Here is a 23,957-nt window from a genome sequence, read left to right as displayed (position 1 = left end):
CTTTTGCGTTTAAAGGAAATCTGTGTAACAGAAATAGGTCATAACAGCCACAAATAAGATCTTCATTTTTTTTTTGTCAAAGTACGAGAGGAACCAGTGATCCGATTTGGATCCAGTGTTGTACACATACAAAGTTAGGTGTGAAGCTGGTCACGTCCACCTTGTTCTGCTAGGTGCAGTGCAGGTCCTGTGTAAGCTAGCTACTCACCTGTCCAGATCCAGCCGGTCAGGGTTGGCTGCGCTGTCCTCAGGGGAGCGTAAAAAGACAGGGGTCCCCGGCTTAAACAGGCTTTTCACAAAATGCTCATCTGTGAAGGGGGACAGACAGTGACTCCATTCACTCTACACACATTTTAATAAAACAAAAACAACAAATGTCACACCCATACTGCACTGGTAGTACAGGGATACTATCTGGGGTGCCACTGCACTTTTTTAGTAAGCAAGGGTATGAGTGGGGTAACAAATGACAATAAATGCCCCCACCTCCAATCTTTCTGCATTTGTTCATTTGTCCCAATAAATATTCTTTATAATACATTTCTGTACAACACAGTAATACAGTATAATACAAATAGATTTATATTTAGAATGTCACCAGTAAAAAAGTACATCCTGAGGAATTATCTTTAAATAAGGGGTGGGTATAAATTCTGTGTGCCACTTTGTGATGCTGCTGTGGAAAAATAGGCCCTGCATTTAATCTAACACCCATTCAAGCTTATGCTTCATTTAATTTACGAGATGACAACACCGGTCCTATGGCAGGGGCAGTCAATTACTTTATGTGAAGGTCCAAAATTCTTGGTTACAGCAATGTAAGGGGATTTTTTTAGGACTAAAATATTAGTGGTACTACTGTCTCTTTCAATAATCTGCCTTCCATGCAGTCTTGTTACTGCTTGAATTGTAGAACTATTCTTATATGTTTCTGTGTTAACAGAACCGTGATGCACCATTGTGAAAATAAAGGGAGTTCCAACAAACAAAACTGAAGCACAGATAAACTAATTAAAAAAATGCAGTTAAAAAATGAAATGCAAAATGACTGTACTTTCTCTTTTAAGTTATCCAGTCAAAACATGCTGACAATCCAGATTCCGATCATGGTCCAACTATTAACTACCCCTGTCCAACGGTTTTAAGAGAACTCAAAATTCCACTACAGCATCAAAAACAACTAAGAAATGGAAACAGTTATTTTCAATACAGATATCAACTTTGATATATTGGGACCACTATACAGATTACATTTCTAAAATGGAACCAATTAATTTGATTTCCAAATTGCTTTTCATTGATATGTTCAATTGCTGTCCCTTATAAACATTTCCCCATAGTAAAACCATAGTAAAGTGTAATAAAGCACAGTGAAAGCATGGTAAAGCTTAAAGTACAGAGGTATGGTAAAACATTTAAAAACATAGCAAACCTTGGTAGACTATGGCAAATGCATAGTATATGCTCACAATGATTGGTAGGTAATTGCTGTACTCTTTACAGCTGGCAATGATCTTGCACCTACACTATAAAATCCAACAGACCTACTGCAACCAAATGTGTACATTTATAGTAGTTACACTACTTGCTTAATAATGGCTCAATAAGACCAGTTTAAAGTGGCACGTATAGACTTTATAACCCCCCCCCCCCCTACAGAAATGGACAGTATTAAGTTTGCAGTACTGGCAGAGTTGATGGCGGCTCCATTGCTGTTGGAGGGGCTGGTGCCTGCACTGTGAGACACCTGCCGATCTCTGGACCTGAAGCTCTGAGCTGAGGCATCTCCAGATGATCCTAGGCAGGGGGATCTCGATGCCTGGGGGGCGGCCCTCTCTTGAACAATGAACTCACTGGCGTATGCCAGCTTGGGACTCAGTGGGGGTCTGCCAGTGCTCATCAGCCTCCCCTCTGCAGAGAAAAACAAATAGTACAACAGGCTTCAAAAATATATAGCATGTTGACATCCTTCTAACTGTCTGAATGTACTGTCACTAATTAACCATAAGAAAATTGATGGCTGTCCTCTTTTCACTACCAACTTTAACTTAATCCTGAATTGAGAACACAGACCAAGAACCTTGCTGTTTCTGACCCAGAGTTAAACATCTGCCTGGTACAACTTAAAACTCAGTAAAACTATACCAAGTCGGTCTGTCAGCTTCTGCTACAGCCGGAAACAGTGCCGGCAGCACATCTCGATCGATTCAGCTCTGGGCCTCTCAAGCAGAGACTGACGATTTTGACGAACTGTGCCGAGGTTGAAAGAGAAACCACCAAACTCATTTTACTTGTGAAGTGGTTCAAGCCCAAGTGAATTAGCCAGCTACGTTACTTCTGCATGTTCTAATTGAGGATATAACAATACCAGTCCGTGGAAGGCAGCTTCTCAAGTTATCCTGGGTGGGCTCTCTGTTGTGGCTAGGCAGGTCTTTACCCAGACGGAAGTCCAACTGTCAGAAAAAAGGATTCAAACTTCAGCATGCCACATTGGTGACAATGAATATCACTTTTTGTTTTCTATTAATTTCTATAATTTGTGAATAGGCAGATTACAACATAATTTGTTTCTTCTGTTGAATATCTTATTGGTTCTTTAGTTTATTACTTTTAAATGTAAATGGCAGGGAAGTTGCTGTGGTTTCCTGACCAATAACTTTCTGTGCTGTAGCGCCATTCCACTCCAATTACATATGAGCAATAAAGCCATTTGACCTACCACACAGGAAGTGATTAGATATCAGGACGTTTGATTTGTTTCAAAATACAGCATTGTGTTTGAAAAAAATCTGTAAAAACAATGAATTAAAAGAAACGTGTCAAATGAAAGCAAACTGAAATCTAGGGTTTCCTTTTATTTTTGATAAGTCCCTGTTAAGGTGATTTCAACCTGAGTTCAAGAGTTCGAGCTGCCTGCCACAAATACATGCAACACAGATGTATGGCTCGATCAGTGAAAGCATCTTTATAGAAGTAAGAGCCAGTGCCGTCTTATGATCTGCCACTTTTGATTAAGTTTGTTTTTTCTGGCTGCTGTGCAGATTGTGCTTGCTAATAGAAAGACACTTTGGCTGATCTAGCCCAAATTACATACCGTAGTATATGGCAAGCAACTAGAACTGCAGTGCAGCTTATGAACTCCTAGTCAAAGAACCTTACCACTTATCAAAAAAATAAAAAAAACAATCACTGAATAACTGAAATAAGAAGCACACCGAACGATACATGTAGCAAGCACCAATAGAAGACAGGCACAGAGAAAATGTCATTTGAAGCTACATACTCTTAATAAAGAATTGCAGCTGCTTCAAGACTTCTCTCACCTGTTTCTGTGAAGTGCGCCTCTGGATCGCCAGCTGCAAGCCATAGCCATTCACCTGCAGAAACAATCAGGAATCAAAGAGAGTACTCAAGGTATCACGGGCCAGCTAGAAAACAACCCAATACTCCAACCACTAAATTCATAGATCTCAATGCTTTCAAGAGCAGCAGAGGAAGTCAAGTTTAGAGCATCATATTGTTTTTGTGAAACATTATTCCAAACCATAGTATTTATCATGCAGAGTTTGCAAAAGTACAATATAATGTGTGCTGTGCCTCAAGAGATTTTAGATAAACCATATCCATGTGACTATACTCAGCACGGTTAGGGAGGGAATGTTTAAAAATATCACGAAAAATGGGAAAACAAAGAATCAGCAAAACAATACGAAAGACCTTGGCAAATAAAAAGAGCAGCATGTTCCAATAAAACCTCCTATTCAAAGAAACTGCATTTCAACAGTTGGAAATGTGTAGGCCCAAATCGTTTTCTAGTACTAACAGTACTCCGTTTTTCTGCACATCCCTAATAGCTGTAAAAGTACTTCATAGCAGGCCATGAGCCAAACAGCTTAGTTAACATCTGTTATGGCTTATTGAAATAAAAACATGTTAACTGCCTGTTTAAATTTTGCATTGTTCTCAAAGTTTTTGTGGTGGCAGCTCCTTGAGTGTTTACCGTTTGTAATTTCTATACTGTGAAAAATACATACGCTGTATACCTTACAAAGGAGCTGTGTTTTACTGCCCCTTTGCTTTTAGAACTACACTTCCATTGCTTAGCATGGCATTCCAAAATGTTCCTTTGTATCTAGTCTCGCTCTGGTATGCTAGAATATACAGGTCTGTGATTGAAATATTTATCTTAGTTCCCCTATTCCATCAGAAAAAAATGTTCAAAGAAGCTTCATTCCATAGGTCAGTGCTGCCATCCGCTAATACTAATACTGTGCTATCAGAGCTTGTCAACATACTGGTGTTGTTCTTCAGTTCGGTTTTAGCCAGTTCGGTCAACAGTGATTAAGCATCTAAGATTGCCTTATTTGTACTTGGTGGTAGTTTCCGTTTAATTTCCGAAACATTTACCTTTAACAGACTGGGAATGTTCATAATCAATCAGAAAATATAAGAAGCCTCTCATCGTGTTTTATAAATGAAAGCAACATGTATAATACTGTTTGTTTACAGCATTTAATTGTATATAAAAAAGACAGTAAAAAAAATATTGCATACACTGTACAGTTACTACTAGGTAAACACTACAGGCTAGTTTTACGGATCCTAATCTTGGATTACCTTACCCAAAATAGCACCGATAAATCCAAGATTGGTGCTAATCAGGGACTGTGAAATTAGCCGTAAGACGTTCACCAATATTTGATGAATGTTTCAATGTTAAAAAAATCTAAATTCACACTCATACTGTGTTGTAAAAATTTCAGAAGTCTAAAACAAAAGGTTACAACGGTATTGGCTTTTAAAACTAATATAAAAGGCTTTAAAAATCTATCTCAACAGTACCCTTTGCACTGTCCATATTTCCCTGCCCTTCATTAGCTTCAGCTTCTCATTGTGCTGTGGAACATTTCATTCTATAGATCAGCCCTATCTTCCATGTTTTCCTGCAGGGTGGCACACCTTGAGTTTAGTGACATTCAGACAGAAAAGGGACAAGCACGTGTGTTCTAGTGTTTTGCACGTCAGTGACTTTTCCAATTGATTTTTTTATTAAATTGTTATAATATATGTTTTAATTAATTCCGTCCGCACAATTCAATATGTGACAGTCATCAGGAGTGCATGTGCACACCCTGTGGTGCAAAGTGGTTTGCAATACAGCTAGGCAACCTTTGTTCGGTTGAATAGTTATCCTCACCATGACATTCCAAAAGCATATCACTATAATACCTACAGAAATGCCTCAAACAATAGAAATAGTGTTCCTCCTACAACTACAAACATTATAGACGTTCTATGTGCATTCACACTGTCTCTTGCATCTATGTGGCCTATTATCAGCATTTTAAAGTAAAAACATATTTAATTTCTAGAAATGTGATTTAATTTGATGCAGCCCTTATAATCGTTTATCACAGTCAATTTTCATAGTAATGTTATAGTTTTCCTCTTTGCTATTCTTTTACTATGGGAAACTCCAGGGGCTGGATCTCATGAACCATAGGGGGTAAAATATCTGAAATACAGGATGTAGCACTTTCTAATGAACCCCAGAAGTTGAGGATGTTTCAAGTCATTGACTTAATGAATTTTGGCAACACTTAATTGACTCATATTAGGAGTGCTAAAAGTGACAAGCAGATTTCAATAGGGGATAGTTGTCTAAATGTAATGTTGGAGAATAGTGTAAACAGGACTGGTCAGATTGGTCTTGTTGATACAGCAGTGCATAGAATGGTGGCTACACTTAAGAAAGAACCCAAATTTAACAAGGTACGCCATCATTTTATCACACATATTCGCGATTAATGTAATTCCAGAATTTACATTTTTCTGTAGCTCTGTCAAACTAAATAAAATGCTAGGCTGCGCAGTACACCAGAGCAAGACTCTTAACTCACAAAAAGTACTACTGTATTTAAATCAAATATGAACTTACCGTGTGAGCAACCAGCCTCCCTTTGTTGTATTTGTGAGGCAACATCTTTGATGTTGTGCAGATGTACCGTTTTGTAGGGCAGAGATGACAAATCTTACAAATATTAATGCAAACTACAGCACTATAAGACACTATTCTTCACAAGAAATGCGCCTTAATTTATATTTCACTAGGACTGCGCATATTTATATAAAATTATTGTGCAAACGTGTTCTTTGTCAATTTGATTAACGTCATTTATTTATTTATTTTGCAATTTGTATTCAGCTAAACTGTAAAAATAACTTTAATTATTACTATTCGATACCGTTATTTATTTTTCCAGTTAAATTGCATTTCGATTCACGTTTTTCTGATATGATAGAATAAGTATTGTCAAAAATACACATTGATATCTGGAGTTCTATTCTTGGTGTAAATTAATATTTTTTAATGTCAAAAAAATAAAATATTTGTTAGTCCTAATTTGTTCAGTTTTGCAACAGCATATTCTGTAAATTAAATTATACATTGTTGACAACTGAAATGCATATCATATGTATATCCATATAATTAAGATACTGTAGCGTGCCAATCCCCTGTGGTATTTACAGTTACGTACTGTAGCGTTGAAGGGTAAAGCGACTCCAGACAGTCAAACCAAGCTTGGGATTTATTTATCTTTTTTCGCCTCGCTTCGAGTTATTATTATTAAGAACAAGATATACAAGTAGACAGTGCAAGCACAACACAGCCCTATATCCTTTCACTTTCTTAAACTGCACGCATTCCTCCATCATTTTGCTTGGTCATATTATGGTTCGATGAGTTAGTGACTTCATAGCCACAAGGAGCGCCCCAAACAGGAATTCCCATGGCTTGGCATCACTGCCACCCGTCCCAGCTCACTCCGAGTAGTCCAGCTGGCTCTGTCATCCCTAGGAGCAAAAACACATGACAGTACTGCTACCATACCAGTATACCAACAGTAACCAACTGGACAGGAGCAGGGTGCATTAATATGTTCTTGCTAAATTGGGCCCATGTGTTTCTGTTCGATTATTGAGTTGTTTCACTGTCACATAGGCTGAATTGACATCTAGTCCAATATCGCTAACTGTGGATGAAATGTTAATTTAGTCAGCTTGTGAGTGAGTGCCCGGCATTTGACCAGTAGGGGTCCTTCTAACGCCATGAAGGTGTAGAAACATTTGCTGACTTAAGACATGAAAGGGCACGTATCCAAGTCCCAATTAAGGTGTAACTGCCTACTATTTCAGCCACTAATATACAAGCTTGGACACAATATATGTTAAAATATACAAAACCCAAATATGACTATTGATAATCTTTTATGTGTTTTTATTCAGAGCAAAAATAATAGAAGATGGAAAATAACAAAAAGATAAATGTATTTTATAGAAAGTCCACAGCTGTCCTGTAGACCCTTTTCTTCCTTTAAAGGCAGGTGGTTTACAACAAACAAGTGAAATTAGCAGTCGCCATTTCCTTCTTGTACCTTAAAGCTATTAGCATAACAACTGAAATGTGCAGAGATTAACTGCAAACTTAATGTTCCCAATACTCACAAAGTCTCTTTAAATGTGAGGGCCATCTCCAAATCTTCTAATAGGATGTTCATTAAAAGTCTCATTCAAAACTTCCTTATAGGAATTAACAGGTATTTTGTATCTGTACCCAGTTACAGAAACAGGCTGGTAGCCTCTATGGGATCCAGTGCCTGAACATAAAACAAACTTATCAGGAACAAAGCGGAATCCACAGCATTACAGCTTCCAGACGAAAGGTGATAGAAAAGACAAAAGATGGCAAAAGGCACAGCTCACATATGAAAAGGGGGGTTGTGACAGTCTGGCTCGCAGTGGTGATGTGTGATGACGTCACGGACCAGGAAGTAACTCAAACCAAAACAGTGGATGGGCGGGTGAAGCTGAATGCAATTGCATTCAGCGTATTTAATAAACAAACAAATGATTTTAACCAAACATAAAACAAAAGGGCACGAGGGCCAAACGAATAAACAAACAAACAAGTAAGTGTCGTGCTGGATAATCCAGCACGTTTTAGCAATTGTTTTTAAATGTTGCTCGCTCTCTCCGCTCCCCGTACTCTCCTCTGTACACTCCACCCCGAGTGCAGAGAGCTGCAGGTTTATATATTCTGGCCTCGGGATTAACTAGTTGTTAATTATCTTATTATCCCTCGGCCAGAGTCTGCACGCGTTTGGTAAGGATGCATGACTGTCAGCTAGTTAAATAATCAGTAGCTGATCAGCCATGCATCCTCACGGGGTTTTTAAATATATAATAAAAGACGCTGCGCTTTTACCTGCGCCGCAAACAAAAATAAAAATAATAATACATAGGGGCGGGACACTCCGCCACACATGCCCCCCCTTATGCGCAGCACACATGGCCTTTTCGTCCACCTCCCCCCTTAGTCCCCAATGTCCCGGTTACCAGTCCCGGCGCAGGAACAGGGGCAGCAACGGACCAAAGGTGGCGGCCACGGTGGGATGTCCTCCTCTCACCTAAACAGCCGTAGCGTTCCAATGGCCCGCGCACAGGCCGGCTCCTCTGGCCAAAACATTTTTGGGGGTGGTCTCCAGACCTGCCCCCCCTTCTTCATGGCCGGCAGTTCCCCTCCGTGGGGCTCCGGCCACCCTTTCTCCTGCAGCGAAATTGCTGCGGGGGGAGCTGATCTCCTGACCTCCCAACCCTTCTTCATGGCTGGCAGCTCCCCTTCATGGGATTTCCAGCCATAGTATTTCCTGCCGCGAAAGTGCGGCTGGGGAAGCTGGTCTCCTGACCTCCCCCCCCTTTTCCGTGGCCGGCAGCTCCCCTTCATGGGGCTCCAGCCACAGTATTTCCTGCCGCGAAAGTGCGGCTGGGGGAGCTGGTCTCCTGACCTCCCACCCCTTTTCCGTGGCCGGCAGCTCCCCTTCATGGGGCTCCAGCCACAGTATTTCCTGCCGCATGGCAGGACTGGTAGCGACCCCAGGCAAAACAGGACCCTCGGGAGGCGAAGGTAGCCGCAGCGGACCCTCGGGGGGCGACGGCAGCAGCAGCGGACCCTCGGGGGGCGACGGCAGCAGCAGCGGACCCTCGGGGGGCGACGGCAGCAGCAGCGGACCCTCGGGGGGCGACGGCAGCAGCAGCAGCGGACCCTCGGGAGGTGAACTCGGGAGGGGAGCCCCTGGCAATGGAGGCGGCAGCGGGAGCTCCACTTCTCCCTCGTTCCCTGTAGCTGGTGGCTCTCCAGGCGATGTGGAGCAACAGGCAGCCCCAGGCGATGCGGAGCAACAGGCAGCCCCAGGCGATGCGGAGCAACAGGCAGCCCCAGGCGATGCGGAGCTACAGTCAGCCCCGGGCGATGCGGAGCAACAGGCAGCCCCGGGCGATGCGGAGAAACAGGCATCCTTGGGCGAAGCGAGACAGGCATCTTTGGGCAAAGCAAGGCAGGCATCCCTGGGCGAAGCGAGGCAGGCATCCCTGGGCGGTGCGAGGCAGGCATCCTTGGGCGGTGCGAGGCAGGCATCCTTGGGCGGTGCAAGGCAGGGCAGGAGCAGTCCTTCTCATGACGGTGGATGTGGCACCAGCAGGTATTCACCCTCTGCTGGTGGAGGTGGAGATGGAACCAGCAGGTATTCACCCTCTGCTGGTGGAGCTGGGAGCGGCAAGCAGTCCTCCCACGGGGGTTGAGGCGGAACCAACAGGCATTCACCCTCTGCTGGTGGAGGTGGGAGGGGCAAGCAGTCCTCCCACGGCGGTTGAGGCAGAACCAGCAGGTATTCACCCTCTGCTGGTGGAGGTGGCGGAGACAGAGGCAGCTCCTGCTGCTCTGTTCCCGGTGGTTGTGGAGACAGAGGCAGCTCCTGCTGCTCTGTTCCTGGTGGTGGTGGAGACAGAGGCAGCTCCTGCTTCTCTGCTCCTGGCGGTGGTGGAGACAGAGGCAGCTCCCGCTTCTCTGCTCCTGGCGGTGGTGGAGACAGAGGCAGCTCCCGCTGCTCTGCTCCTGGCGGTGGTGGAGACAGAGGCAGCTCCCGCTGCTCTGCTCCTGGCGGTGGTGGAGACAGAAGCAGCTCCCGCTGCTCTGCTCCTGGCGGTGGAGGTGGCGGAGGCAGAGGCAGCTCCCGCTGCTCTGCTCCTGGCGGTGGAGGTGGCGGAGGCAGAGGCAGCTCCCGCTGCTCTGCTCCTGGTGCTGGAGACAGCGGCGAGGGCTCCTCACCCTCTGGCGTTGGAGACGGCAGCAATGGCTCCTCTCCTCTGGGCGCTGGATGCACGGGCTCCCCCCCTCTGGGCGATGGATGCACGGGCTCCCCCCCTCTGGGCGATGGATGCACGGGCTCCCCCCCTCTGGGCGATGGATGCACGGGCTCCCCCCCTCTGGGCGATGGATGCACGGGCTCCCCCCTTCTGGGCGCTGGGTGCTCGCGCTCCCCCCTTCTGGGCGCTGGGTGCTCGCGCTCCCCCCTTCTGGGCGCTGGGTGCTCGCGCTCCCCCTTCTGGGCGCTGGGTGCTCGCGCTCCCCCCTTCTGGGCGCTGGGTGCTCGCGCTCCCCCCTTCTGGGCGCTGGGTGCTCGCGCTCCCCCTTCTGGGCGCTGGGTGCTCGCGCTCCCCCCTTCTGGGCACTGGGTGCTCGCGCTCCCCCCTTCCGGGCGCTGTAGCCTGTTTCTTCGCCTTCTTGGCACCGCCCCTCCTTCCCTTCTTCGGGACCAGCAGTTCCACCTCCTGCCATGGAGGGGGTTGGTCGGGTGGTTTGTGCCCGACCTTGCCGACGGCAAAGCACCACTTCTCCCCTTTGAGGCAGGTGAGGCAGGTTTCCTGATCCACCTGCGGCGATGGTATGGCCTTCAGGTGGATCCACTCCTCCGCAGTCTCCACCTCACCTCGATCAAAGGCCTGCACAAAGAGGGGGTCTTCATATGGGCACACCATACTCCAGGCAGGCGAGGCACCATGTAGCCCCTCCTTCCTTTAACTCCCTCTGATGCCACCTCTCCATGTAGGCATCCACTTTATCTATTTTTTTTTTTTTTATTTCAAACACAAAAAAACACTATTTGAAAAAGAACAAAAAAAACGTCCTTTCCTTTCCTGGTCCGGCTCTCTCCGCTCCCCATACTCTCCTCTGTACACTCCACCCCGAGTGCAGAGAGCTGCAGGTTTATATATTCTGGCCCAGGGATTAACTAGTTGTTAATTATCTTATTATCCCTCGGCCAGAGTCTGCACGCGTTTGGTAAGGATGCATGCCTGTCAGCGAGTTAAATAATCAGTAGCTGATCAGCCATGCATCGTCACGGGGTTTTTAAATATATAATAAAAGATGCAGCGCTTTTACCTGCGCTTCAAACAAAAATACAAATAATAATACATAGGGGCGGGACACTCCGCCACAGGGGTTTATACCATTTTCAAATACTTTCCAGTATATTTCCACTAAACTTCCTTACATCAGTACCCCTGCTCACCAGACATCACCCCGCTGGTCTCACATGTCCCATACATTATTATTTTGACAGAAGAGTTGCTACTCTGTACCGTGCTATCCTTTATATTCTACTGGGAACCCGTGTAACCTCAAGGTCATGCATCCTTGGGATACTAACTCCCTAAAAGTTCTCAGATTACAGTTTCACATACACAGCATAACATATGGCAGGGTTATTTCATAAAGCAATGTGAATTTGTAATAATGAGAGGTTATTCATATAGGAAACTAGCCGCAGCTAATTTTTCCCATGGGAGCACAAGGGTCAATGCAGCTTTCCCTATGGGACCCCATCAAACATCTGCAACTTGACTCTAATGAGATTTGAATGATGCTCACACTACAAACTGCAGTGCCACTAGGGACCAGCCTTGCTTCTTTAATGTACATTTCATTGTTCTTAGATCAATTACTCCTCTGCTTGTTTGTCTTTCAGTAAATCAGTCTTTCTGTTGGTGTCTCAGAAGTCTGGCATGGTCATTCAAAACTTTTAGAATTTAATTTGAGGCTTATATTTAAACCAGTAGAAAAAGACTGCTTCAGAAGCTGTGCCACATTATAAAACTCTGTCTGTGCTGGTATACAGTGCCTAAGCTAATCAGCGCTGCGGAAAATAGGCACAAACATTGTTTTGACATTTGGTGGTCTGAATGGCCATTAGTCCACAACCAAAAACCACCACACAATTTCGATCCAATAGTATCAAATTACCAGTCTCTGCTTGAGAGAGACATGGACTGAATGGCAGGCAGGATTGAGGTGTGTTCACTTGCAGAGCAGTGAGGTGAAGCTGACCTACACAGTGCCACTGTCCTTTAGGTCTTCACATTTCTAAATTCAGAAGCGACAACATTTAAAAATAAAATACTAATATTGAGTAGTTAACCAAGCAATCAAACAACCCTCTTGTGCCAGTGTTTTACTCAAGCAAGCCCTTTTAATGCAGATGTATTATATCAGTGGTGCACCAAGAATCAGGCACAGGTGTCTGAACAATTGAGGACAGGACAGACTCAGGATGTGAATGTGGCTTCAAGGGGACTAGGCCTAACAGCTGAAGAGCAGCCAGTAATAAGTGCACACCCGAGAGCTCTCGTTTTGAAAGTGCAGACACTCGAAAATCAAAGGCAGAGCCCGTGCATCAAAAACCTTTTTGAATGTTCGAGTGCTTCATGTAACAGTGCAGCATACATGTTTTTCTTTGTTTCCATATTCTTTTAGAATTGGAAAGGATGGCCATCTGAAGGAGGTGAAAAGGAAACATATTTGCTTGCTATATCGCTCTCTTACTAGGAGAGAAATGAGCCCTAGTTAACCTCCAATAAAGTTGAGAGTGTATTTCCCAGACTCTTTACTTTGTCACATCTGTAATACAAAGCGTGCAAGAGAAAGTACACTTTCAACTTGATTAGAGGTAGCCACTGAACACTTACATTCTGAGTGCGAGATCTACACCTGCAGTGAATAAGTGCAGTGGCTGCTAATAGGATGCAATGGGGATGTGACTTATAATGGTGTTGAGAGGGCAGCACAAAACCATTTTAATGAATTACAAGTTGTAGGACTTGCCAAGTTAGTGTTTTGGTCTAATAACAGGTTCAAATAATGTAAATATGAAGATGCCTGCACCCATTACAACACAAAGGGCCAGACTTAGTAAAGGCCTTTCTGTACTGCTCATGTTAAAAACCAAATCAAAACACAGTTAAAATGAATTTAAGTACTCAAAAGTGGGCCTAAGCTTTATATGGCTCATTAGGCAACATTACAAGTTTTATTTTACTCCCTGGCAAATTTGGCCCAAAGTGATTGAGAAAATATTACCAACTACATTGTCTGTTTAATATTAGAGAAGACCTATTAAGTGCACAAACACATTGCCAATTGTATGCAATGGATGGATGTACAGTTTTTTTTACAGTTAAACTCTTAAGTTGTGCTGTTTTGGTTCCTAACATCTTTTAATGAAGTAATGTTGATCTGCATTATAAGGATTGTGTGTTGAAACACACTGGCTCACTAGTAAAGCCATGTGGAGTGGTCAGGAGCTATGGTAGACAGGGCAAGACAGAAATCTGCAGGACTAGCCTTTGGCCTTAAGGGGCCAGCGACTTGCCAACATCCACTATGGAGATACCTTGAATTAAAGAATTCAGAATGTTCTGAGCTGTTGTGGGGGGTTACTCCGGTTATGGAATGTAACTGGATAGTCTAAATTGTGGAGACAAATGAGGATAAAATAACTAGACAATACTTTAGTTTGATGGTATAAAGTTTGATCAATCCCAAAACTGTAGGCTGTTGTTAATAACTGTTGTATATTAAGAAAAATAAGAAGTCAAATTTTATTGTTATTCTACTTGAAGCAAAAGACACAATAAATATTTAGGAATGACTACCCCCCCCCCCCCCCCCCCCCCCAATAGATTTAGACCTAATTGTGTTTTGATTAACTTGCCCATTTTTATCACAGCTTTATTAAGATAAAAAAAAAAAGAGTTACTTGACCCCAGAACATTTTTATATACAGATCGCTCTTTCTAACTTGGCTGTTTCTCTCCATGGTTAGTTCTACACAGAAAACTTTGCTTCCCTTGGACACAACTTTGATGACAGTATTCAGTGGAATGTCTCAGTGTTACTAGAGAACACATGGTGCTAGGACACCACAACAACACGCGTTTATGTGTTTGAATGTATTATGCAGAATGTATTTGGCAGATTGTACCCTGCTGGGGTGAAGATCTGGAAACACACTCCATAATTTAGAACTGAACTGCAAAAATAAAATCTGTGTCTGATCTAGCGAAGAAAAACATGCACTATACACACACCAGTGAAAAGTCAGAACAGCACAAGCAGTTTTGATAACACAGTGAATTTGTCTTTAATTTAACCCATCTGCTGCCAAATCTATATAAAACTGACAGTTACTTTAAGAATGTCAATTCATACTTTTCTTTGTTATTAGGAAAAATATGACTTCCAATTGTAATGTTTATGAAACCTGTGACCGCAGTCAATTATCAAGCTGGTAATGATGACTGCTCTGCTGGACATTAATGCTTGAGTTCCAGCATCGCAAAAACATAGTGACCCCCTGGCTAGCCTGGTAAATCCCAGATACGTGTGGTAAAGCATTGTAAAAAAGTATGTCAGTAACATACATCCTGCACCGCAGCTGCAAATTCAAAATTAGGGCAATCAGTATGAGGAAAGTGGATAACCAGGTCATATATCAACACAATTACAGAATACAATCAAAATGAGCAATGAAATGTTTAATATAGGGATTGAACGAGACTTGCCTGTAATTTGAAGTTTGATCATTATTCTATGATGTCACCTCTGTCTAGTTATAGTTCTGAGCAAACAGAACTATAACTAAGTCCCTTGCCAAAAAGAAAAGTCTGAAAAATCTAAACCCTGTGGAACAGTTGCTTTAGTATCATCAATTTGCTGTTCACAACAAAACTGCAATAATTTTTTAATGTACGTCTTATACTGAATTTGTGTTTTAGATCGCCAGTTCTGAATGATGAGGTTGACAGCCCTCTCTGAAATTCCTTGACTCTGGAAACATATCCTGACAATCTGCATGCCATCAGTCTCATTTTGTTTGCCAGTGGATGAGTCATTTACAACCCTGGCAACTGCACCGATGTCTGGTCCTGTGGCAACAAAACTGGAAAATCCACAAACTGGCTGAGCAGAATCAAAAGCCATGGCTTGGTTGTACACACTGGGGCAAGGAAAACGCACTGCCCTGGCTCTAACAGAACATTCTTTAGGCACCTGTTAATAAGAATAACGGGTGGAGAAGCATAAAACAATGTTTACTTCCAACTACTGGAGAATGCATCAATAAATCCAGCATCTGAGTCAGGCTTCCAGGACACGTATCTCTGTAGTTGTGTATTAATCCTAGTAGCAAAAAAGTAAATCCCAGGAATGCCCCAAATTGCAGTACTTTCAGTAAATATGTCTGGATGCCGCTGCACCTGCAGATTGCCTATTTGAGATTTTGTATCAACTATGTTAAGTGTACCTGGTAAATATGTAGCTGTAATCCAGTTTCTTTTTCCATCCCATAGCCCATCTCCAAATTTCTCAAGAGAAAACATAACAAGCAGGTGACTTAGAACCCCCATTGCATTAATATAGGCAACAGCTGCCATATGGTCTACTTTAATTAACATATGTGCATTACCAGTATCCCTACAGAAAGATTGCAGTGCATATAATGCTGCTCACAATTAAAGTCGATTTCTGAAATCAGAAGCCTCATTTTCTGACCAGTTACCTCCTGGTGAGACATCATCTCTTACACCACCCCAACCAATAAGGGATTCCACCAGTTTATCATCTGAAGGTAAAATAATTGATGCATCAATTACCTTTCTGAATTATTACGGCTTGGTTTTTAGAAAAGTCAAGGCTGCAGTAAAATAAGATCTACAGGACACAGCAAGAAAGTAGACATTACAGGTCCAATAACTTAATGTTCTAATTGATAATAAAGCAACTTTAAGTAGATCAGAACAAAGACTTAAAACCTTATCAGTTTTATCCTGAGAGTCTAACCAGCGTTTCCATAGAATTAATAAACCCCACAAAGGCAATAGAAGTACTTGGAGTGAATACAGACTTTCCGTGAATAATAAATCCTAGCTGATCAAGGAGATCTTAGTGTCTTGCACATTATTAGTACATTGCTTAATTGTGTCTCCGAGAAGAAAAAAGGCATCTATGTAAGCAGCATTGGTGTAACCAATGGGAACATAAAAAGGACATTGGCGGTTTTAACAATTTGGTAAATATGTGAGGAGCCCTTGTAAGACATTGGGCATACATGTACATGTATTTAACCTCCTTATGAAGGAATCTGAAACATTTTCTTAGTTCCTGGGCAACAGGTAGAGTATAATATACTTGCATTAAATCAATAAATGTCATATAGCATTCAGGAGAGATTAGCTGTAAAACTGGATTCAGAGTGTTCATCTTAAATGTATATGATGCATAATGTCATTCTAGACTTGTCTTTTTTTGGAACCGCAATTATTGATGAAATAACTTCCTTCAGTGACAGGTGTGCCATTTCAACAACGTAGTTACCTAATAAGCATTGAATCTCTGTATCCAAAAAACGTAATTCCTCTTAAGAGAAATTTGTATGAATTGCAGGCTTAGGTAAAGGTAAAACTATTATCAATCCAATGTAAATGGACACAGTGTCTAGTAATATTTGAGCGTTTGAAGTCAATTGTCTCCAGTTATCAATAAATAATCTAAGCCTCCCCAGCAACAAAACACACATCACTTACCTTAGGTAGTGCTATTTTCTTACATTTAGAAATGTGGCCAGTTCTCCTGGTGCTCGTATGTACGCGCTCCATTGCTTTTTTTTTTTTTTTTGTCGACCATTTATGCCAGCCGAAAGGGATGCTGCTTGTCTTGAGGGAAGGACGAATCCTTAGGTGTATAGGGGTTGTCTGAAAGTTGCTTGTAGGTTGTACGAAGTTGTTGGTGTCTTTCAAGTGTTGTCCAGGTCGTCGCTAAACATGTTATTTGAGATGGGAGTATTGAGCGAACACAGCTGTCTGAAAATGCTCGGCCAAACAGAACGTTTGTAACGAACAACGCTAGTTGAACTCTTCTGTGCTCCACGAACATTGCAAATCTATGGGCTTATCAGGTCGTGTTAATTTAACTGCGATACGTAATGACTTCCTCTGTTGTTTTGGATGATAGTGACGACCTTAATGTGACTTCAGGACTAGTTGAAATGGTAAATTGTGTATTTAAATCCTCCTTTACTTTAAATTATAAGTTTGTGATTGTGTGTGTGAGAACGATAGATCACCGCTAGATTTGTATGGGTTACTGGAGGTGTGTAGTCAATGGAAGTGTTTGAAATTAAATACAATACACAGGCTTGTGAAATCCTCATAAACACGGAGGCCGTATGTTTTGTTTACTTGATTTGAGGTTTCTGACAGCGGACATGAACCATAAAATGTTACATAGTAACGTTTATAGTAAAATGATACATAGCTTGAGGAGAAACGGGTGTGAAAGACACCTCAGATCTCTTCCAGTCGTCTGAGTCAGTGTCTGAAATCCCGACTTTGCAATGTTTAACCAAGTCAAAAAAACTTTTGGAACTGGTCCGTGAAGATAAAACTGCGCACATCATATTGGTTGGGTCAGCGCTATAAGTATTCTACACTTCTAACATCCTGTCTCCGAATGGAAAAACGGCTTATCCCCCTTCGGTGAGATCACGGCGTTTTGTTTTTCCGTTTTTATTTATTTTCTTCCTTTCCATACACCTGCCCAGGGACTGCCAATGAAAATGAGCTCATAGCTAAATCTGGATGCAATACATCTTATGGCGTGTCATAAATGTTAAAAATTGTAAGTTGTCCCTGTCAATGAATACATATTTATATATTTTCAGTCTCAATAAGCTCCTAGAGGTTTCATTAGCTCCTGGCCAGTATATCCAACTGCTGAAACAGCAGACTGAGAGCTGGTAGACTGAAGTGCCAGCTGACCATCGGATTCTTTTTGCTTCAAAGGCCGATGGCCGCAGCTTTTAGGAGCTTTGTTACATTTTGTAACTTCTTTTTTTATCTTCTTCAGCTGCCCGTTACCTCAGTGGACCTGAGGTATCTCATGGAACACATGAGAAGATGACGTAATGGAATTACAATTTGATAAGCAATTATCTGTGCAAAAATAAAGTCTGACATACAGACGGGTGGATGGACGGAGATAGACACTGCCCTATGTCCCCACAATCTGTCATTCTCATTAAATGATGCTAAATAATGTTACTACCAAGTTTCATGACAAAGCAGTTCTTTATATCTGGAAACTCACTTATTCAATTGTCTTGAATCTTGCAATTAGCATGATGTAGCTATTGAGAGTATCAGATTCTGCTGCTGTATGGATGCATCTGTCTGTGTGTTCATCCCTACCTCTGTATGTCACACTGTATCTATCCAGAGAACTGCTTATCATAATGTGATTAAACATTTAATTGTGATTTCTTATTCTATTGTTCAGAACATGCTGTTGATATATGTCCTGGTCATTTATTTTGTCATCATTTTGATAGCTCTAGTTTAGAATTTACAGCCCTGGTGGGGATGTATATGCTTCTGACATACTTGTTTGTAAATGTTTCTGTTATACAGTATTAGGTTAATTGCTTTTTCAGTGTAAAACCTTTTAAATCTTACAACCCAATTACAAGGTTCAAGATCAAAGCCCACTTTTTATTTCCTCCAGTAGGAATGCTGGTCTAATGAAAACAGACATTCCAGGAAGAGTTTCATCACACAAGGGTGTGCTGATTTTTCATGCAGTAACCCACAAGGTAACAGTTAGCCACAGACCTTCATTCCTTTTTCTGACTCAATGGTTCTTCTATAGTCAATCACTGATGAAACTGACTGATAAGATACAGGATTAGCAACAAACTGCATTTCTACTTTCCAGCTCCCCCTGACATATGAATCCAGTTATGGACCAGCAACTAAAAATAGATTAGACAGACAGGGAGTCAAACTTGCAACACTAGGAAGATATGCATGACATCTTCAAACTGTTCTAGATTGTTTTGTTAAAATGTCAACATTATCCAAAAAAACTGCTTAGCTTATATTTTGAATTTGGGCATTGAGATGTTGTTTTTTATAAACTACATCAAGCGTCCAGTTTGAATGCTCTACTGCCTGAGTTTGATGCAATCGCGCAGGTGATACGCTTAACTGCAGTTACCACGCTGTGCATGAACGAACCACAGCTCTTGTTATCAAACATCTGCTGTATAAAGCTTTTCTTTATTTTGCAAGTTTGCATTTCCGTTGAAATCTGTTACATTTACTCAATTAAAATAAGACGCACACAAACACACCCATCTGCAAATGAATAAAACAAACAAAAAAACGAAGATTATATATTTTTGTTTAGCTAACAATAATTTCCTGCAATGTCAACTTTTCTTATGGCAATGGTTTCAGAATGATGCAAGTTAATTTGAGCTGGGAAACACTGCAAACAGTTATTAAAATTCAGACACGACTTTCCTGAAAATGGAAAATAAACCCGAGTCATTGTTTGCCTGTTCATTTTGTTGAGTCATCAGAGTAACTGCTTTGTATCTCAAAGAACACAAGCATCACTTAGCTACGCGTGCCTGTGGGAAGATGATGGATGTCTTCACGTGACTCACGATGGAAGCCCATCTTGTGGAAGGCCATCTGGGTCAAAAACGTATTGTGTAGAACACGTTTCAGATATTCGCTATTTGGACCAATCAGAGCACAGAAATGACTACGTGGAGCAATTTTAATTTGTACGTATTCTAAAAAAATGACACGAGCTACATATTTCCTACTTTAGTGTCTAGACAACGTATTTGCTTATAATCGCTTCTTATTCACAACATAATTGGCACAGTAGCCAGTAACATTTGGTGTATCATTTAGACAAGACATCAATTTAAAATAAGGAATATTGCAAGTATGGCGGCGAGAGATTTTCCTCAGAGCTGCAAGCGTACATTTTCTGAGTGCAGCCGTCTCATTGAGGTTTGGCATTGGTTATTTTACGTGGTGTGGTTCTGGTCCGGACAGAGACCTTGTTTATTATCAAGTATAGTACATTTGTTAATAATTGTTATCTCTGTCTCCTGCTTTACCATCAAAAATAGTAAAGGTCATCACAATTATTATTATTATTATTATTATTATTATTATTATTATTATTATTATTATTATTATTATTTGATTTTGTATAGCGCCAGGGGCGTTTCTTTACAGTATTTGCTAGAAGCCCCGCTGACGTTTATTATTTAACATCACTAACATCTTCAAATACTTCAGATGCAATCATGGATAAGCCACTAACATACACCCTTATAGCAGTAACATAACTAAATTGCAACATTCCAGCAAACATCGTTAAAATGTTGTGTCAGTGGGTATATTAAGTAACAGTTTTATTTTGTAACACAATGCCACTGTATTGTACACCCCCAAAGTATAAAACAAAAGTAAATAAGGATATGCAAAACGTTACAAAATGAACAAGCAGAAGAACGATTCGCATCTACCACTGTTAATAATAAAAACAATAAAATCCAGTACATCGTGTGACGCGTATTGTATTATTATTCATAACTCGCCGTTTAAAAGTAAAGGCATATACAAGGAGGCTGTGTGGTCCAGTGGTTAAAGAAAAGGACTTGTAACCAGGAGGTCCCCAGTTCAAATCCCACCTCAGCCTCTAAGTCATTGTGTGACCCTAAGCAAGTCACTTAACCTCCTTGTGCTCCGTCTTTCGGGTGAGACGTAGTTGTAAGTGACTCTGCAGCTGATGCATAGTTCACACACCCTAGTCTCTGTAAGTCGTCTTGAATAAAGGCGTCTGCTAAATAAACAAATATATATATATAAAAATTGTACAAACAGAAGTTAAGCAATTAATTGGAAAGGCAAGTTTAAAAAAGTATGTTTTGAGACGGCTTAAATATTCAAATGCTCAGATTCCTGATCACTTTTGGGAGACCATGGAAAATATGAGGCGACTTTTCATTGAATCATTTAGTACACTTACTAATTTCTTTAAATTCATTGGCTCTTATTTCATATACGCATCATACACACGGGAGGGGTCATACGCAAAAAACACTCTATCATATAATAATAGACGTATCCCCTCAACACCGCACGACCAGCATGACAGTAAACATAGACACAATGAAGTATGAGGCGCCGTTAGGGACACAATTCAGACTGACACCTCATACACTACACACTGAAATTGCATGCGGTACACACTGAAATCTCATACACTACATGGTGAAATCGCATACACTACATGGTGAAATCGCATACTCTACACACTGAAATCTTGAAACCTCATACACTACATGGTGAAATCGCATACACTACATGGTGAAATCGCATACTCTACACACTGAAATCTTGAAACCTCATACACTACATGGTGAAATCGCATACACTACATGGTGAAATCGCATACTCTACACACTGAAATCTTGAAACCTCATACACTACATGGTGAAATCGCATACACTACATAGTGAAATCGCATACACTCGGAGGAGCAAGGCGAGCGCTTCCACCAGGATATACTGGACTTTGAACGCCGCTAACAAAGACAGTATAACGAGAACATGATGGGAGACTACATTTGGGGGCTGATTCGTGAAAGTGATTTACAGTATAATCGTAAATCTCGAAAAACTGCTCACTTCTAAATCTTTTGTAGTCATTTTTGTATTACTTTAGTATAAATACATGTTAATTCATGTGGAATCATATGTTGTTTTTTTCTGACTTTATGTGAACGAAAAGACACAAATTTGCTTGTTTTCTCATTGGAAATATGTAAATTTCAAAATATCACTGTCCTGGTCACAAAAGCAAAGTTTGTGGGGAATAATAGCCATTTTCTATACTTTTGAGGCATACGCAATTAGGAAATAACACTTACTACCCAGGAACCAAAAAATAAATAAAAATAAATTTGTTACACGGTGTTATTAACCAAAGATGTTGATTGAAATAAGAACAACATGTTTAAAGCGTTGCGAGTTTACAAAATTAATAATCACAGTGTATCTTCTTCCAATTATTTAACGTTAAGAAACAAAAACGACACAAACAGAATGTTTTTTGTGTGTGATTACGTTACCTACCAGCCCTACTGCTGCCTATCCCCTTGCACGTTACAATATATATATATATATATATATATATATATATATATATATATATATATATATATATATATATTATATATATATATATATATATATATATATATATATATAAAGACGTGTAAATAAAATATGTCAGCATTGTCTATTAGTAAATGTCTGTTTTGCACTGTATTTGTGTCATTTTTGTTTCTTAATGTTAAATAATTGGAAGAAGATACACTGTGATTATTAATAATTTGAAAGAGTATTTATGATTCCAGGTCTAGTTAAAATGTGTTCTATTAGCTCTGCCGCTGTACACCTCAATCCCTCCATTCTGACAACCTGTGAAACTGAAATGAACTCCGTTGCCTGACGCGGGAGTATTTTATGATGTGACGTCACTGACCTTGTTTGAATTTTCAGTATGTAGTGTATCCGATTTCACTATGTAGTGTATGCGATTTCACTATGTAGTGTATGCGATTTCACCATGTAGTGTATGTAGAGTATGCGATTTCACCATGTAGTGTATGAGATTTCAGTGTGTACCGCATGCAATTTCAGTGTGTAGTGTATGAGGTGTCAGTTTGAATTATGTCCCTAACGGCGCCTCATAATGAAGCGTTCTTACCTTTGTATACCGGTAAGTTAGTGATCAGCAGATGTGTCAGCCGCACGAACATAGCGTGTGGTTTTCACTAACTCTATTGTGCAGAATAAATAATTTTTTTCCTATGTGTAAATATCGGGACTTTGTTCCTATGCATCGGGACGCGGGACATTTGCTAGGAAATCGGGACTGTCCCGACCACATAGGTGCATATGCATGCTCCTCTCATCGTGTGCCTGTTTCAGTGATGGGAAGTGTGGAGAAAACGACTACTTCAAATGGAGTCGTGGTGGCTTCTATTAAATGAAATGGCAGCGTACCTGCTGAACATGACACAACCATCGCCATGGAAACTGGCTGGGGTTTATAACCAGTGTTCCATCTTGAAGTGTATGTAGCGCAATTGGTAGGGCACAATAAGTTATACTGGGTACACTGGGAGACAAAGGTGGGACTTAAATTCTGGGTATGGGTGAAAAACAGACAAAACTGAATCCATGTGCTTCACACTTGAACTAAGAGCCAATTCTTATTACTAGTCTGATGCAGGCCCATTTGTTTTTGTACTAATTTCTTTGTTTAAAAACATACTTTAAATTAGTACAATTAATGTAATGTGGCAAAATATTATTTTAATTTACACTGTAATTATCTAATCTCGGGTAGTAGCTTCCAAAAGAAGCACGTACACATTTCCGTCTTCACAGTATTGTATTGTGCTTTTGGGTAGCCTAATTCCCCCCATTAATTAAAAATGCACTCAACTGCGACTATTTAAACATTAATTGAGACTGGCGTAGAGGGTGTGGTCTGAATTTCGCCGTATTTTTTTTATTCGGGGCCACTTAGTGAAATATGACTATATTCACTGTAAACCCGGGAACATCTCTAATTGCCTTTGCTGAACTCACTGAACGAGTGGCACATTTCAAGCAAACTTGGGGATTTTTACGACGTGATAATTATGCCAAAACTACCCTTCCTCACAAATAAACAAAAGCATGCCATAATCCGGAGTGCCTGCGTTCGTCAGCCAAGATATCTCAAGGTTTATTTTTAGTTCGTCCAAAATCAAATCCCTATGCTTAAAATTAAATCCTATTATTCAATTTAACTCTAATAAACGCAGTGTGAGTTGGCCTCGTTGATTGGGGGCGTTTTGCTTGCTC

The 23,957-nt window shown here is 41.2% G+C and overlaps 1 protein-coding gene across 2 annotated transcripts in view; it reads right to left on the bottom strand.

Moving 5' to 3' along the window:
- The window catches only part of LOC117428309 (leucine-rich repeat-containing protein 49-like), a 169,897-nt gene extending 152,431 nt beyond the window's left edge, over nucleotides 1-17,466 (bottom strand). The window contains exons 1-5 of one of the 2 annotated variants that reach the window (XM_058994887.1): nucleotides 16,759-17,466; nucleotides 3,324-3,377; nucleotides 2,369-2,453; nucleotides 1,687-1,911; nucleotides 209-308 (exon numbers count right to left, since the gene is read on the bottom strand). In XM_058994887.1, the coding sequence (XP_058850870.1) occupies nucleotides 209-308; nucleotides 1,687-1,911; nucleotides 2,369-2,453; nucleotides 3,324-3,377; nucleotides 16,759-16,830 (536 nt within the window). In that variant the 5' untranslated portion in view covers nucleotides 16,831-17,466. Of the gene's footprint in view, nucleotides 1-208; nucleotides 309-1,686; nucleotides 1,912-2,368; nucleotides 2,454-3,323; nucleotides 3,378-5,938; nucleotides 6,279-16,758 lie in introns of those variants that run through there. The other variant, XM_034047188.2, reaches the window with a different exon arrangement.
- Between the last annotated feature and the right edge of the window lie 6,491 nt (nucleotides 17,467-23,957).

This window comes from Acipenser ruthenus, chromosome 21 (genome assembly GCF_902713425.1).
Source record: "Acipenser ruthenus chromosome 21, fAciRut3.2 maternal haplotype, whole genome shotgun sequence".
In the NCBI taxonomy this organism is placed as follows: domain Eukaryota; kingdom Metazoa; phylum Chordata; class Actinopteri; order Acipenseriformes; family Acipenseridae; genus Acipenser; species Acipenser ruthenus.
The sequence above is the reverse complement of the archived record's forward strand: the minus strand, read 5'-3'. Positions and strand labels throughout refer to the sequence as shown.